General features: G+C 46.9%; 1 protein-coding gene across 1 annotated transcript; it reads right to left on the bottom strand.

Annotated features, from left to right (window-relative positions):
• Positions 1 to 7,865: 7,865 nt before the first annotated feature.
• Positions 7,866 to 14,596, bottom strand: NR2E3 (nuclear receptor subfamily 2 group E member 3). The gene is made up of 9 exons (XM_054692850.1): positions 14,476 to 14,596; positions 13,964 to 14,095; positions 13,338 to 13,464; positions 13,079 to 13,182; positions 12,738 to 12,986; positions 12,418 to 12,605; positions 11,361 to 11,607; positions 11,101 to 11,206; positions 7,866 to 8,024 (listed from the first exon to the last, which is right to left on the bottom strand). The coding sequence occupies exons 1-9, from the start codon at positions 14,594 to 14,596 to the stop codon at positions 7,892 to 7,894; spliced, it is 1,407 nt and encodes a 468-aa protein (XP_054548825.1). The 3' UTR covers positions 7,866 to 7,891.
• Positions 14,597 to 17,607: the final 3,011 nt, after the last annotated feature.

The raw sequence follows: 17,607 nt of genomic DNA, 5'->3' as shown, positions 1-17,607 counted from the left end.
ACCATAATAACCTTTCTTTAGAGTAGTGTGTGAAGATGTTTATTTTTAAAGTTACTAATAATGCATTTGTGTAACTACCACATGCACTGTTCTAAAAAAGAGCCTTTACCATTTGTAACCTGAATTTTGGTTATTTCTCCTTCATCTTCTTTGAAGTTATGGAGATATTAAGACTTTTGTTAAGGCAGAGTCTCACCTGTTACACAACACTGAACCTCATACCACTCTACAGTGGTTATTGTCCAGCCCCAAAGGTCAGAGTTGGAGCATCATTTGAGTGGCAGCTAATGGTAGCAGAAATCTTAACCTCTCCAGATAGGTGTAGGGAAGGGATCTTTCAGAATCTCCAGAATGATGATGGTTAATGGGTAAATGTAGGATTTTATGTCCCCCAAACATTCTGCCACCTTGTTCACACTGCCCTGAGAAGTAGCCAATATAAAGCCCTTAAAAATCTGAATTGCAGCTAATCTTTTAGAGAAAAAAATCCAGTTCCTCAGATGGTTGTGTCACAGTGAATTGCTGGTGCCTCAGGACCACGTGCCGGACTTCACAGTGTGTTTCCATCTGCTTGGGAGAATGGTGTTCTGTTGGCATTGACTGCTGCTGTCCACTTGCTCTAGAATGTTGGTTAAATATCATACCAAAAATGTGATTATTCTTGTTGATCAGTCTCCTTTTGCCTAGAGGAATGGCCAGGAGAACACACCTTGGCATATGTTCCCCTTTGTAAAACTTTGTGGGGTTTTGGGTTTTGGGTTTTTGTTTTTTTTTTCCTCAAAAAAGTAAGTTCTTGGCAGTTAAAAACTACTCATATAGGTCACTTTATAGGAACTAGGTAATGGATGTTAAGAGACTATAAGTTTTCTCAGGGACCTGAAACCTGAATTTGGATAAAATGAAATAAAATACTTGTTTTTCAGTTGCCAGATTTGTGGATTTCTAGTCATCTAACAAGATGCCAGAAGGAGGTTGGTGGGGAGAAGAGATCCACATAATTATAAGAATGTAGAGCAAGGGTGGAGCCCTCCCTTTGAAGGAAAGTAAATTGTTGTTCCATAGGAAAACTGGCACTGTTGACCTGATAAAGAGATGAAGCCATAATTCTTAAAAACTGTTAAACCAAGTGCTGTATCTCCCTTCTGTCTGATCTGATCTTCTCTGTGGTTAAAGTTATATAACCACAAAGTGATGCTGCATTACAATCACTGATGGTAAAGATGTGTCAAATTGGCATTCCTCTTGCTTCTCTAATGCTTGTTTCCTTTGATCTCACGTGCCCCAGAGAAAATCTCTAGATGGCAGCTTTGAGGCAGCCCCACATTTGCGGCCAGTACTCCAAAATGCAGACTATTCTATTCATATCAAACATTCCCAGCCCCAACAAAGCCTGAATTTTCTGTTTTTCCCTTTAAAGCCCTTTAATTGCATAAGTAATATGGCAAATGTAATTGAAAGCAGAGAAGTATTTGTTTTAGGGTCACATTGTATATCGCAAGGTGAGACAAATTAATAGTAAATATAGGAAGGATTCAGGGAGGTGACATGCTTAGTTTGTAATGCACTTTGTATTCCCTGCCATTATAGTTATTTTTGCCATTGTTTGCTTCAGAAAACAGAGATACTGCCTTCTTAGTATATACTTAGTCTTGCAGAGACAAGGACCTGAGGTCCAAGTGGAACATGAGAACCTCTCCTCATGCTTTGGCAGTTAGTGAAGATTTCTGTTCTCTTTTCAGTCACGATAGGGTTTTAGTCAAAGGCAGAAGGTCCCAGAAGGATGCTAAAAAAAGGAAGTCCAGCAAGGTTCTGCAGGCCTACTTCAGTGCCTGTAGACCATGTTTTTGTTTTGACTATAACTTAATGAATGTTTCACAAGCACTTTGGTGAATTAGAAGAACGTATTCTCAGGATGTGTTCAAAGCTCAGAGAATTTTAATTTAAAAAAAGAAGCACAGTCCAGAAGGCGTCCTCTTCCTCCTCCTCTTTTTGTTCCCCCTTTGGTGGGGAGCTGGACATGGGGCATCCATCTTCAGTATTGACAAATGTGTCAATACTGAAAGTTTTGTGAAGACTTCCCAGCACTGTCCCCCAACACCGTGACAGACTTGGTAGTATAATCTCTTGGTATGTGTGGGAGTTCTTTGTCTTTCTATGCCCCTAAAATACTTTTAACCACTTTTCTCTGGAACCACTCCTATATTTGATTTGGTGTTAAAGGGTAACAGCAAAATGATTGTGGAGATGGATCTGTTAGGTCTTTTGGTTTTGTGGCTGAAACTTTAAAAAAAAAAAAAAAGGCCCCATCAGGGGGTCTATCGCCTTGTTATCCACCCATACTTAATATCTATTTACCACCCCTCTTAGGTCATATAAAATTTGCACCTTTTGAACCAAGTAATTGTATTTACTGGGGGAAAGGTGTGGACTACAGAATAGTATTATATTATTTTAATGGATTTAAAGTAATTTATAAGTATACTGAGTGTAAATTTGTAAAAGACTATGTATTGTAAAAGGACATATCCTGTGAAATAGAATATCATTTTACTGTTAAACAGAATAATTCTATAAGAAGAATGACTTATTTCACCCACGGAACTGATTACATTCCTAATGCAATCAACAGGCACTTTGTCATTTCTTTATGGGTTTTTTGTTTGTTTGTTTGTTTGTTTGTTTTTGTTTTGTTTTTGGAGGGGGGAGCAAGACATCATCTGTATAAAGTGCAGTTTGTGTCACTCAATATGGCTACACAAAAGCAGCTTGATGAACAAATCACTCCATGGCTCATTAAAGAACAAAGCTTCCAGAATCAGCAATATGTGTGGTTTGTTTTTGGATCACCCTGGCTCCTGCCCCAACTCATCCCAACCCAAACCCAAGGAAGAGCAATGATTTGTTAATTAAACTGTTACTTTTTAAAGGAACGAACCAAACCCAAAATTGATTAAGGTGGTAATCACTCGCACTCAACTGAATTCAAGTGAAGATAAGATTTGAGCTATTAGTCTTCTGTAATGGATGCTAGCTACTACCTGTCAAGACTTCATGTAATCATTTTAGGGGAAGGGAGACAGGGAAGGCAATAAATCAACATTTAGGATCCTCTCCTAAAAAAAAGCCGTGAAGAAGCAACGTCTGCCAATAGATGGTTCAATTTTTCTTGTTGCAGAGGAAACAAGAATTCAAACCTTGTCATTTTTGTTCTGCCACTTTGTACTGCATGACTTTGGGAAAATCATTTGTCATCTCTGGATGTTAACTTTCCTCACTGGAAATAATTTTTCTTCCCACTATTATTTCTCTGGATAACTCCTTCTGACTTGTGGTTCTGAGTGTAAAAGGCAGTTCTAATTGGAAATTTGCTCTTCCCCCTGAATTGGGTTAGATATTGTTAGGCTTCATTATTCGTGGCATCAAACAACTATTTGGTAAAAGCCTCTCAGACTGACTCTTAGATCCCCAAGCACCTGACAAAAGGTAACCACACTTAGATCTTGGATGAGAGGGTTGAATGACAAAGAGTTCCCAAATACCAAACTAGATCTAAATTGAATGGATGTATGTATTATATATTTAAAAAAAATGGAATGGAAAAACATTTCTAACACCAAATTTACTCAATTTTTAAGTTTTTTTTTTAAAAGATTTTATTTATACAAGCACTGGGTACAGTCAGAAGCGCGGGAGGGTGAGAGAATTCACCAGAGCAGGGAGCAGAGCAGGCAGAAGGAGCAAAGTACACTGCTGAGGGGAGCAGCGGGCGGCAGGAGAGGTCTGCGCGCCATGTGGGACCCTCCTCCGGTGGCCTGGGAGCAGCCAGGGATCGAACCGGTGCTGCAGAGGCTGCGGGCAGCTTGGCAACCCAGCGCTCAACTGCTGCGCCACCGGGGAGGCCTCAATTTTTTAAATTCTGAGATAATTCTCATTTCTTTTTGCATTAGTGCATGCTTACATTTTTTATATTGTTTTACATGATGTCAATATGATAAGGATCGTGATTGTTTCCTAAAATTTCGTTAATTGACCACCTAAAACCTAGAAATGTAAAATCTTGCTCTTGTGATTGCTGAATCTACAACTTTCTGATCATATAAACGCTTGAGAGCCGAAAGGATAAGGAAATGCAAGTTATAATAAGGAGACCAGAGCTTTGATTTTCTTTAGGTTGGTTGGGAGTAGTGTCTGGAGCCAAGGACGTAATCACTGAAGTAAATATGACACATAATATCTGTTGAATTTTGTTGGCATCTCAGACCTCTTAGTCAAGGAATGTGTCACTTCCCAGTTCTTAATGACTTCATCTATTCATTCAACAAATATTTGCTGAACAACTGCAGACACCGTCCTAAGTGATTGGGGAAAATTGGAACAAAGCAAAGGCCCTGCCTTGAGGTTACATCCTAATAGGGAAAACCAGTGATGTCTACCCCTTGGCATCTTTGACTCTTTCTCTGCCCTTCCTACCTTTAAAAACTGAAGTGTCTCACAAAAAAATGATAACTGCTGTTCTAGTTGAAAGACCCAAATTGGCCCACAGGAGCTGCTTTTGTGTGCCTCTTCACCAAAGACATTTCTGGCATTAAGGGCAAAGTAGCACATGGTATACCGTCCTCCCATACATAGTCCCTAAATGCAATGAAAGAGAGTTACTACCATGTCAAATTTCAGTGGAGCTAATTTACAGCAAAAAAAATCGAAAAAATCTTGAGATCAACTGTGAGCTGTATTACATTGGAGAGTTGTATTGCAGGTGAGGAGTTAATATAGACATTAGGGAGTTTAATATAAACATTGAAGGAACTGAGTAAACAAAAGTCATAGAAGCTCCCAAAAAGTGGACAAGAAAGCCAGTGTAGTTCTCAGTCAAAAGTTCTAAAGTTCTCAAGAGCTTCCCTGCAAGCTACTGCAGTTCTGAGGCTGAGCAAGCCAGGACTCCGCTGTGAAATCCACCTTTCTGCATATTTGGCCGCAACTGCCTCCGGAGAAGAATGACTTCTCTGTTACCTTCCAGATTTCGTGTAAGTGCTTTCCTTCCATTAGCAAGTCATTGGGGTTCCTGGGAAATGTAGTTCCTGGTGTCTCTACACTGAAGATTAGACCTTGGGGGCTGAGTCCTGAGGGTACCGATGCCAGGTTGGCAGCAGACAACCCAGTTTACACACCCCTTATTTGGCAGCAGACAACCCAGTTTACACACCCCTTATTTTCTAAGACTTCCTCCGGAAGATCCCAATCTCTCCCAGTGTAGAACTGGGAAACTCACTGCCCAGACACTAGCCTGTGAACTTCAGGCTGCCCTTGTCTGTATTCTCAAAAGCAAGATAGGACTTATTTGGTCATATTTCAGCCATGTATCTTGCTAAAGTGCCTTTGCTCAGGCTTTCTATATATAGGCCTGTAAACCTTACGGATAAAAGTTTTGATAGGGAATTTGATGGTATAATGACTATAGACTATCAGACAGGGAAGTCTGATGCTTTTAGAAGATCAAAATTTTCAAACAGTTTGAGTGCTCAAGTGGGAAGGGTTTGAGCTATATTTCCTCTCAGGTACTCTTTCCTCTGAGGGCAGCAACCTAGCTATAATCATCTCCAGCGCAGAATGTTGTGAACAATCTTTTCTCCATTAAAGCAGGATATTCTGTCAGCGGAATTCATACACAGGACCAAGAGCAGGGAACCCCTAAGATTTCGCACATGACCTTTTCCATGACTTCAAGCATGTCTTTGAAGACAGAAATTGTTCAGCTGGTTCCAGAGCCAGGAGGAGGCAGTGCCAAAGGTAAGTATAGCTAAGTAGAGTCACACCAAGTTTGGAGTCCTCGCTAAATCTCAGTTTTTTCTTTTGTAAATGGGAGTGATTAGTAATTTCCTCAGAGTTAAACTGAGGATTAAATAACAATGTACATGTGATGTTCAGTTCATTGCGGCCTGGTGAAGTGTTTATTAACTTTTATTATTAGTGTTGGTATTTCCTAGGTCTTCTGCATCTGTCTTGAAAAGAACGCTGTCTATCTCCAGAAGGAATTAAGTGATGGAGTTTCCTCATGGATGGTGCTTACCTTTGCTTAAGGAGAGGCAAGAGAGGATAGGAAGAGAAGGCACAGTGAAACTGTGGCTGGTGAATGCCATCTTGCCATCTGGGGACAAGTTGTGAAGCTGAATCTTGTGGGAGATTTTTCTCTGGACTTGAGTTCGTCACACCTGCACTCGGACTGAGTAGAAACCAGATGAAACTCAAAGACCCTGTGCTCATTCTTTCTGTGTCCACAAAGGGAGACCCTTGGCCACATTCCTTTCCCTTTGGTTTTTTTGTTTCCACTTTTTTTTTGAGGTCTAACATACTTGGGTAAAGTATATAAATCTTAGGTGCACTGCTTAGTTCTTATGAATAAACACATTTGTGAAACCACCACAAGGAGGAGCAGAGGCAATTTCCCAAACCTGAGCAGGAGACAGGGCACCATTAGTCTTATTCTCAGCTCCTGCCCTGAGCACAGTGTCCTCCCAGGAAAGGTGGGGAAGGAAGAGGAGAAATCAAAATAGTGTTTCTAGGGCCTCCCCGGTGGCGCAGCGGTTGAGCGCTGGGTTGCAAAGCTGCCCGCGGCCTCTGCAGCGCCGGTTCGATCCCCGGCTGCTCCCTGACCACGGAGGAGGGTCCCACATGGCGCGCAGACCTCTCCTGCCGCCCGCTGCTCCCCTCAGCAGTGTACTTCGGTCCTTCTGCCTGCTCTGCTCCCCGCTCTGGCTCTGGTGAGTTCTCTCGCCCTCCCACGCTTCTGACTGTACCCAGTGCATGTATAAACAAAAACAAACAAACAAACAATAAATAAATAAAAACATGCCTCTATTTAAAAAAAAAAAAAATAGTGTTTCTAGCACACCAGAAGGTTTCCTCCCAATCATCTCACCGCCCCACCAAATGAAAGATAACCCCTATTCCCACTTGCGTCATCATCAGTTAGTTTTGCCTATTTTTGAACTTTACATGTGCCTGGCCTCATTTGTTCAAATTTTGTATCTGTCAAATATATCCATGTTGTCACATGCATTGGTAGTTTATTCTTTTTTTTTTTTAAGATTTATTTATTTCTACAAGAACTGGGATACAGGCCAGAGGCATAGGAGGGAGGGTGAAAGAATTCACCAGAGACAGAGTGGGGAGCAGAACAGGCAGACAGACCAAAGACACTACTGAGGGGAGAAGCGGGAGAGTCAGGAGAGGTCTACCACGCCATGTGGGAATCCCCCTGGCCAGCTGGGAATCGAACCTGCGCTGCAGAGGCGGCAGACAGCTTCACAGCACAGCGCTCAACCCACTGTGCCACTGGGGAAGGCCCAGTTTATTTTTTTTTATTGTTGCCTTCCATTATATGAGTCAATTACAATTTTTTTTATCCATTCCAATGTCAGTGTACAGTTTGGAGTAATTACGAATAAAGCTGCTATGAATATTCTTTTTTTTTTAAAGATTTATTTATTTATACAAGTACTGGGTACAGTCAGAAGCACGGGAGGGTGAGAGAATTCACCAGAGCCAGAGCGGGGAGCAGAGCAGGCAGAAGGACCGAGGTACACTGCTGAGGGGAGCAGCGGGCGGCAGGAGAGGTCTGCGCGTCATGTGGGACCCTCCTCCGGTGGCCGGGGAGCAGCCGGGGATCGAACCAGTACTGCAGAGGCTGCGGGCAGCTTCACAACCCAGCGCTCAACCGCTGTGCCACCGGGGAGGCCCTGCTATGAATATTCTTACAGTAGTATCTCTTGGTGGCCATTTCTGCTAGGTGCAAATACCCACAGGTAGGATTGTTGGGTCAAAGGGTAGGTGAATGTTTCTCTTCAGTAGATTACTTTCCAAAGTGGTGGTATCCATTTTACTGCCGCCTGTATTAGTTTTTGAACATATCACAAAGAAGCTTCTCCATTGGCGTATTCCCTATGGTCATCCGAAAAAAGAGATGCTCGATACGCTCAGAAGTGATGAACCTCAAAGACGGGAGGAGCAGAAGCAATTTCCCAAACCTGAACAGGAGACAGGACACCATTAGTCTTATTCTCAGCTCCTGCCCTGGGCACAGTGCCCTCCCAGGAAAGGCAGGGACCGGAGAGGAGAGATGAGAGGTGCCCAGAGCTGAGTAAGAAGGAATTTCCAGAAATGGCCAGATTGACTACAAGGGTTGCTGCCACCTGATGTGCCCCCCCCCGCTCCACTGTAGGAGTGCAGAGAAAATAGCGAATAAATAGTGACAAGTGGTTTATATAAATAACATCTAAGTATGTTATTAATCATATATGGTTATTCATACTATATATATTTGAATGAGAATATAAATTCCCTCTGTGGGTCATCTAGGATAATAGAGTAGCCATTAGTGGTAATGTTCTGAATTGTAACTTTTGTAACTGAGATACTCATCCAGGAAAAAAAAAAAGTAACTAGTTTTAAATGAAAACAATTTGCTAAGGCAGAGATCGCCAGTGCAGAGAAAGTGGACAGTGAAGCCCCAAGAGACCAATGGGGGTCAGACATTCATTAGGTTAGGAGACTTGACAGTGGGGGGGAAATCACCCAATGTCCAAGAGGCCCCTGGAAAGTGGGGCGGCTCCACACTCTGCCTCCACCACAGAGGTCTGTGGGAGGCCTTTCCACAACATCCTGTTATCTGTTGACCTTGTTTTGTCAGACTAAAGGCTTTCTTTCTCTTGTGAGGGCCAAGAGAGGTGGCACTGAGCAGACCTCCCCCTCCACTTAGACCTTCTTCTGCTTTACTGATCTTAGGAGTGTCAGGAAGAAGTAGCCATAAGGTCAATTAGAAAACTTGCTTTTCAAACTGCAGGAATTGAACCTGTAGTGGGTCTGAAATGAAATTTAATGGGTTACAACCAGACTTTTAAAAATAGAATTAGGGCCTCCCTGTGGTGGTGCAGGGGTCAAAGTCTCAGCACTATCAAGCTATTGCCAGCCACTATGGCCTGGGTTTGATCCCTGGCCACAGAGCTGACCCACATGGCACAGCAGACCTCTCCTGTCTCACCTGCTGCTCCCCTCAGCAGTGTATTTCAGTAGACCTGCCTGTTCTGTTCCCCACTCTGTCTCTGGTGAATTCTCTCACCTCCCACCCACACACACTTATGGCTTACATCCCAGTTCTTGTATGCATAAATAAATAAAATAAATCTTAAAAAAATAGAATTAGGGCCTCCCTGGTAGCACAGGCAGTTGAGCGCTGCGCTGTGAAGCTGTCTGCAGCCCCTGCAGCATGGGTTTGATCCCAGCCGGCTGGCAAGGACCCCACATGGCGAAGTAGACCCCTGTCTCGCCCGCTGCTCCCCTCAGCAGTGTACTTTGTCAGTCTGCCTGTTCTGTTCCCCGCTCTCTCTCCGGTGAATCCTCTCACCCTCCCGTGCATCTGGCCTGTACCATGGTTCTTGTATAAAAATAAATAAATCTTAAAAAAAAATAGAATTATACAAAGTAAGGGCAGTATTATTTGATGGAACTTTACTGCAGTATATTTTTGTGTACTGGGTTATGATGAAAATTAGATTTCCTCCTGGGTATTGCAATTTTAAAAAACAGAACTACACTGTCTTAGAACCCAAACCCTTCTCTCAGTATTCCATTCTGCCTACAGTTGATATTGAATTGTTATAGAAGTGACATAGGAAATCTCAATCAATATTTTAAAATTTGACATCTCTGGAAGCTGATCTCAACAGAAATTTGGCCTAAGAGGCCTGCTGGGGTTTGAGCATCTGAGATGGCTGTTCTTAGGATGAATGTCAAGTCTCAGAACAGTAGTTGTTCTTCCTGTCTCCTGAGTGGCAGAAATTGTTTTTCACAACACAGTGTGTTACTGGTATGCTTTGACTCTTCTTAAGGGGAAATCACCTCTTCTTGTGACCTTTTCTCAGATAAAAGGTGATTCAAAGATGTTCACTAGCTCACTTCGTCAAAGAAAACTTCGAATATCCCAAGAGAATGCAGATAATGGGGTCTAAAATGGCCTATAGATGCTTGGATGGAGGTCAGTGGCCCAGTCTTGCCAAGTCTCTGTACCCACACACTATCTGCAGTGGCCAAGCTGGGAATCCCAAGCACTGGTTCCACCTCCGTTTCCCCCAGCCACACCCCTAGCCTGCAGCTATTGTTCCCCAAAACCGGCCAGGGGCGTGTGTATGGCTTATACAGTACACCCCTGCAAGATGTCCCTTTGCATCTCCAGCAGACCTTCTGTACCCTCAAAATTATCTTTTCCTCCTGTTCCCCTTTTTATTTCTTGACTATCCCTTCTCTCACATACCTCCTATTCCCTTGCTCCTTTCATCTACCAAGTGTCAATTCCAACCCATTCCAACTCTTGCAAGCTCTCACATCTGCTCTTGCCTTTCCACATCGTGTGACCACTTCCAAAGAACAGAACTCCAGATACTCCCCTAATATCCAACCTGGCACTGGGGTCTGTATCACCACCACACCAGTGGGCAGTAAGTGCAGCTCAGTGTATAACACACTCCTGCTCTAAAGCCTGCATGGCTTCTTCGTGCCTACCAAATCAGGCATGGCTTTCACTGGGAACTAAACGCCAGCCAAATGCCTCAACAGGCTGGTCCCACAGTGCCATCCTAACTTAGCCTCCCACTGGCCGCAATCCACCTCCCATACTGGGCTCGTGTCCTGAGGACACAGTCATGTTTGCCTCTCTGTCTGCCATTGTGAATGATGATCTCTTCTTTTAGACCTGCCCATCCTCCACAAAGTCCCTGTCAATTCAGCTTTCCACCTCTGCTTCCAATGAGCTTCTATCTCCTTTATATACCTGCAACCCTCCATACCTGACCAGGACTCTGATCTTCAGTGGTCACTGTGTTAGGCATCCCTGGAAGGCAGCAACATTGTCTTACAGACATTTTGGTCCCACTCCCAGAGTTTGGCACTGTGCCTGGCACACAGTAGATGTGGCTGAACATGTGCTGGTTGAACTGAATCCCTGGGTCCTGTCTTATTGATGCAGGCTTGAGCTGGTATCAGGGAGTTGGGGGACGGGCATGAAGAAGCGAAGGGAGGGGAGGGCAGGTAGGCTGGTGTTCGGGTCACCTCATAGGCTGGCTGGGGTGGTGGGCCTTGCTGTGCTGGCTCAGCATTACTTGGGACTGGTCCTGTAAGGATTCCACCTGTTCAGGATCCTTCAGGCCCCGCGTTTCTGGAGAGAAGCAGAAAGTAAGCCCCTTCTCCCTGTACACATCTTTATCTATGTGGGGTGGAGGTGGGCAGTGCGAACAAAGAGAAGTCACTGGAATCCCCATTTTTCATCCCTGATCTCTTCTCTCTTAAGACTTGGGCAAACACTCAACTACCTGGTTTGAAAAGGACCAGGGCCTTCATGCAGGCAAACTCTGTGGGGCCCACTGCCAACGCCCGGAACCGTGAGATGATTTCCTGCAGGATGCGCGTCTCCATGCTGGCCAGCACTAGCCGGCCTTGGGAGCCACTGGCAGCAGAGGCCTCAGTTGGGGCCAGCAGAGGGCAGCTGTCCAGAGGTAGAGACCACTGTATGGCTCCAAGGAGGAAGAGTTCACTCCACGCCTCTTCCAGCAGGATCACCTGTGCTCAGAGAGGAGATGAGTGTGATGGCTGATACACAGCACCTCTTGTTCACCCTGAAACCTAGGCCACTTTCTTGGGGACACTAGGGAAGGCAGGACTGTTTCTCGGTGCTCAGAACCATCTTCTGACCTCTGTTCTATATCAGCCCAAGGTTCTGGGATTTGGCACTATCTAGCCCAGCTACTGGGGTTCCAAGACACTTTATGGGTTCCATCCAGAGCTGCAGCTGGAACATTTAGGAAAGCCTAGAGACATGGGGGTGGGGAACCAGGAGGACACTCCACAAGGGCACCTCCAGTTCAAATGTACTCAAGAGATTTGGCCTAACTCTACTGAGCTGCTGCAGTAATCACTGGGAAGGTCTTAGCCCTTCAGTGTGCTGCTCTTCCCAGGTTTATTGAGAAGGATTGGCCAGTTTGCCCAGGAGAGCCCCAGAGGGGCATCCTATAGGTGAGGAGGTTGGATTGAAACTCAAGGCCAGAAGTCAGAGGCATTTCCCTGCAAAGGAGGCCGGGGTCCCACTCATGCTGTCATGTGTGAAGGCTGCCCTGTCATGTAGGTCCTGAGAGGAAGACACAGGGGGCCACACACAGTCTTCAAATCCCATCTTACAACCATCACTGCCCACAGGTATGTGCATCCCCATTCCTGAAACTCACACCCTGATCGTCACTGACTCGAGACTTGTGGGTACCCAGCTGTCGTCATTCCAGTTTTGTGTGCCCCCAATCATCACCTCATCACCTACAGAGGGAGGTGTGTACCCTCCAACCTGGCTGACTTCCATGGGCCACCTGACGGGTGTACCTGATCCCGGAAGGGCAGGTTGGAGAACACGGGCAGGTTCTTGGCCCACTTGACAGCCATGAAGAGCAGGCGAGCTGAGGTCTCATGGGTGCTGTCCGGGCCGTAGGGGGAGGAGAGGGGTAAGGGTAAGGGGTAGAGGGATGAGTGGAACTCTGGGTCATTGCTGGTGACATCAATATTCTCGTCAGCTGTTGGAGGAAGTTGGGACATCAGCTTCTGCTCTGTGGCAGGTGGCAAGGGGTGCTCAGGGCCCAGGGTGTGGGGATAAAGGCTGGGTGCTGCAGCCCCGCTCCATGGTACTCAGGCGTCCTCCCACTCACCATCCTCTGGTTCCAGCTTAGCACAGGTTTCTGCTGTTATAAGGCTGGCCATGAAGTGGTGGTGGCCTGGAGGCGAAAGGGCCCCAGATCCCAGGGCTTGGGTTGCAGAAACAGGCATGGGACCTCGTGGGCTGGGCCCCACGGGGGCCAGGGGAGCCACCAAGGACTCCAGCCGGGACTCCATGTCTGACTCCAGGTTGTCCAGGCGCACCTGGGCCGTGCTTCTTGGCTGGCGCTCATTCTGCACAGCTGGGGAGAGAGGCAGGCAGGGTCATGACACCCCACCATCGGTCATACACCCCAAGGTTCTGTCACGCCTCTTCGGGTTGACTCTGTCTCACCGTCCTGGTTCATGCCTGCTTGTAAGCACTTCTTCAGCCGGCAGGCCTGGCACTGGTTCCGGTGGGCCTTGTCCACTGGGCACATCCCTGCCCCTACCTGGCACCTGCCAGTGGATGGGAGCCCTGGATGTCAGTGTTCTGCCCAAACTCCGTGTTTGCCCTGTCCCCTTCTATCCCAGACATCCTCCACTTCTCCCAGGAACTTGAGGACAGAAAGTTAGCTGGACCCCCTGAGACCGGAGGCTGTGCCCCGCCTCACCTGTAGATGAGCCTCCGCCTCACGCTCCTCTTGAAGAAGCCGCTGCAGCCATTGCAGGCGTAGATGCCATAGTGCTTCCCGCTGCTGCTGTCTCCACACACGCGGCACTGCACTGAGGGTCCCGCACCTGAGGGGCAGGGCTGGGCGAGGGCTGGGCGAGGGCAGGGCCGTATCCCACCTCCTCAAGGACCTCTCCACCCTTCAGTCTCTTTCCCTGTCCTCAGGTTCTTGCTCACCTGACACTCTCGTGTCTCTCCCCTCTGGCCAGTTTCAACAGGAGAATCCTCCTTGCCTTTACTTCCCCTCCTCCTTCCTTTCCCTCTCTCTGCTGGTGACATCAGACCCCATCATTCCATAAGAACTTTCTCGACATCACCTTTAGGGACCTCTGCTGCCCAACTCTAAGGTGCTTCTCTCTTCTTTCCTTTCACCTCAGCTCAGCTGTCCAGCCTGGCTCTGCTGCCTCCATGTTTCCAGGGTTCTGGGTTTGCCCACGGGTTCACTCACACTTGCCCTTAGCCCTTGAGTCTGGGCCTGTGTTCTCTGGCTCCCTTCATGGTTCCTGCAGCCCACCAGCCCGCGCTCTACTTCCCAAGGGCCCAGCCCTGACCTCCAGAAAGCCATACCTGACGGATCCTCTTCCAGGCTCCACCTGTCTGGAGACTTCTTTCTGGAGGCAGCCACAGTAGCTGGCACAGTTGCAGCCATGTTGGAGCTCGTGGGCACTGTTGGCCTAGTCCTGGGCAGCCTCTGCCTTCCTACCGCAGGGAGGCCTCTGGGTGCTGAGCCAGGGCCTGCCTCGCTCCCCACCTCTGTTTTTCTGCTCGTGCCCCTATCTCTCTTCTATCTCTACTTACCTGGCCTTGGAGGTCTCCCTCTGTCTTTGTCTCTCACCCTGTCTCTCCTCTCTTCCTCCTGCCTCCTGTCCCCTGTGTCTGAACTCAGGAGCTGTGCCAACTGCCCCTCACAAAAGAAGCTTTGGCTCATGGAGATTTCTCCTAGGGCAGCACTGGATACAGCTTATGATCCTCTTAATCTTTACTGTCTCCACAGGGGATCAGCTGCCCACACCTGTAGCCTCACCAAGGTGCCCCTGGAGCCGGTCAGTCCTGCTGCCCCCACCCCAGCCCCCAGCTACCCAGTGTCCCAGATCCCTTCTGCCCTGAGCATTCCAGCTGTTTGCCATCCATTGTCAAGTTTTGAAGGGCAGCTAGAGCTCCTTTCTGTGGAACCTTTGTCTTTTGATTTGCGTAGGACATGCTGGGGCTCAGTGTGTCTGTATGGCTCCAGGCATGTGGGGCTCTCATGGGGCCTGGGTGCCGTGTTGGTTCTCACCTGACCCCTTGATGAGGGACTTCTTTGGGTCCAGGATTTAGGGTACTGGAGGGCCCCCTGAAAGGTTTGTAATCCCACATTTCTGGCTAGACATGGGGGAGGGGTTTCAATGCAGAGTCTGACATTTGCCTGGAGGCAGGAGGCCTGTGGCCCAATAAGGAGGGGCTCCTTTAGGCCCAGGAGGCACAGAAGAGGAGCTGGCAGGGCTGGGCCTGCAGGGGAGAAGGGGCAAGCACTACCTCTGCTCCTGGTGGCCAGTTCTCAGGTGCCCTGACCCAGTCTTCCAGGAGAAGGCCCTGAGGAGGAGGGCAGAGGAGTCTGCGGTGCAGGAGAGTGGAGAGAGCAGAGAACAGACCCAAGCTAGATTCCCCACTGCCTCACAGGCCAGCCATGCATCCCTGAGTCCCGTGTGTCTACCTTCTGAGCTTCAGTTTCCTCTTCTGTAAAAAGATCGAAAGTATCTGTAGGGTAGTTGAAGAAACAAAGTAAGAAGGCTCATCAAGTGTTTCTGTGCCTGGTACTTTGTAACACCATAGTAAAGATGGGAGCTGGTATTGTTATCCTTACATTGTATCAGTATATAGCATATTATTTCATATATTATTATGATATAATTAATAATAACATGATATTATGATAATAAAAATATTATTACATTTCAAGGTTATGGAGAAGATAGCAGAACAGTACTCAGTAAATAGCCTTTGGTTTGTCTGTCCCTCTGCCCTCACCCTCACTTCCACCTTCATGGCCCTCTCCACCCCCAGTCCATGCCCTGGATGGAGCAGAAAACCCCATGTTGGTCTGGAGGTGACTGTTGTCCTTGGCAGACCTGACCTCGTCTCTGGGGGGCGACTGGGTTGTTCTAGCCTTGGGGGGTGGATCAAGAGAGGGAAAAGTGTGAAACTTCTGGAAGGATCATGGAATTAAGCCCAGAAGGGGTGGAGCAGGGTCCTTATGTAAGGGCTGTTAACCCTCACTGTGGCAGGGAAGCACTATCTGGGCTTTGGAAAGTCAGCTCGAGGGGCTTTGCTGTTAAGCTACTTTCTGGGGCCTCAGAAGATCAAGGCCAGGGGACTGAGGCCCCTCAACTGACCTCCTTTGCCTCTGTCCTTCCTCAGCCCCTTCTCCTGCCAGCAGTCCCTGGGACTCTCCTTTGCAAGGTCTCCAGCCCCATCTATCCCCAAAGCCAAGTGCAGCGAGGAAGCCCAGGCAAAGAAGCTGAGGGGGAAAATCAGGCCAGTGGGGGTCTTGGAGCAAGAGGAATGGAGCACTCACTCAAGTGCGGCAGCCTCTGCCGCTGAACGCCAGTGAACTTACTGGAAAGAGGGAGGCTTTCACTCAGACACATCAGAGTGAGTAAGACCCCCTTCCCCTGTGCGCTGGACTGGACAGTCAATGACGGGTAAGATCGGGGGCAGACTAAAGAAGGCACTGGCCAGCCTCATGTCTGTGACTCCTGACGACCTAAGACAGGCGCAGTCCCCGAGGGGCTTCATCATGATAAACTTTGGCGTTCAGATCAAACAAGGCACACATGCCTATAAGCCTAATTTAGGCAACAAGCCCGCAGTAAATAATCCCTCCTTTGATGGAAACAAGGCTGCTAAGAACGTCACCTGCAAACAAGCCTGATGGAATTACCTACAAAGCAGTTTTACCATTAATCAAATAGCCATTGTTTCAGAATAAGTAGCAACCTAGCAACCTGTCTATAATCATACTACTTTTTCACTTACTTTGCTTTTTCCTTATATGTGTACAATCAGTTTCAGGAAATGCATGATAAAGAAAATAGTGTGTGGCAATAGTAGTTTTATAATAATCATAATACTTCTCACATGAGACAACACTATAAAAATCAAAATGCTTACGTAGAGAATATATTGCTCGTGTTCACTAAAAGTAGGAGGTGCCAGTAGGTAAATATTAATGCTTTTTGATCATTGTGGTTTTGGGATATGAATCAAAAAAAGCTAGCTTAAAGAATGCTGTTCGGTGTAAGCAAAAATGATTGTGTAGATTCAGTACCTGGAGATTGTTTACTGTGCCATGTCATGGAACAGCGATCACATGCACATGAATAATAAAGTAGATGTCTTATGCCTTACAAAGTATTTTATGCTGAGAAAAAATTAAATTGTATGAATCATCCATTGTTAAAAAGGTATAAAAGTGTATGATGATTTTGAGCAAATTACATTCAGATCTTCACTCTTGAAGTGTGTCTGTCTGTCATTTATGCGCCGATTCCTTGAGCATCCTCACAGTTTCTCAATCCTGAGACAGCCCTGCAAGTCTACCGCTGCGTTAGTCCGCGGCATTCAAGGATAGAGGCATCCACCGGGGCAGGCGTCCTGTGAAGATGTAGTATCACCAATAAGAATGAGAGTGCCAGTGAGATGAGTGCCTGCAGCCTGTATTCAGGTCTCACATCGCCCTGGTAAGAAGCTGTCATTATTAGCCTAACGCACAGAGGAGGAAACTGAGTCTCAGACCTGAAGGGATTTGCTCAGGTCACACAGTTACTGAATGTGCAGGAGGTTGGGACTAGAGCCGGGTGCTTCGCTCTTGTTTCTGACACCCACATTCCTGCTCTCCACATGGTGCCCTCCAAGAAGACTCAGCAACCTCCTTGGCTTTGCAGCAGGTGGTGCTGGTGGCCTGGGTGAGAGCTGGTCCTCAGGCGAGCAGGCCATCCTGAGAGGGAGGCACTGAACACAACCTTTGGTTAAAAAGGGAAGGAGACAGGGTTGTAGGAAAAGTGACATTAAGGGATTGTTTTTTTTTTTTTTTTCCCTGTCAAGGGAGATATTAAAGAACATTATTGATAAGAGGAGTTCGTTTTAGGATGGTGACACAGAGAGGAAGAGCCAGGAGAGAGGGGAAAGCTGGAGGAGGGTACAAGCTAGAAACCTGATACCTGAGAAAGCCT

This window comes from Talpa occidentalis, unplaced genomic scaffold, assembly GCF_014898055.3.
Source record: "Talpa occidentalis isolate TD23 unplaced genomic scaffold, MPIMG_talOcc4v2.1 talOcc4.11, whole genome shotgun sequence".
Lineage (NCBI taxonomy): Eukaryota > Metazoa > Chordata > Mammalia > Eulipotyphla > Talpidae > Talpa > Talpa occidentalis.
This window is presented reverse-complemented; position numbering and strand designations above follow the sequence as displayed.

What these genes read in the sequence shown, in the direction of transcription:
- NR2E3 (XM_054692850.1), bottom strand. Translation starts at nt 14,596, where the DNA reads ATGTCCTACGCAAATCAAAAGACAAAGGTTCCACAGAAAGGAGCTCTA. An exon ending in ACCTGCCCTTCCGGGATCAG is followed by an intron (nt 11,608 to 12,417) that starts GTACACCCGTCA and finishes CTCTGAGCACAG; the next exon opens with GTGATCCTGCTGGAAGAGGC. An exon ending in CCTGGTCCTTTTCAAACCAG is followed by an intron (nt 11,207 to 11,360) that starts GTAGTTGAGTGT and finishes GCTTCTCTCCAG; the next exon opens with AAACGCGGGGCCTGAAGGAT.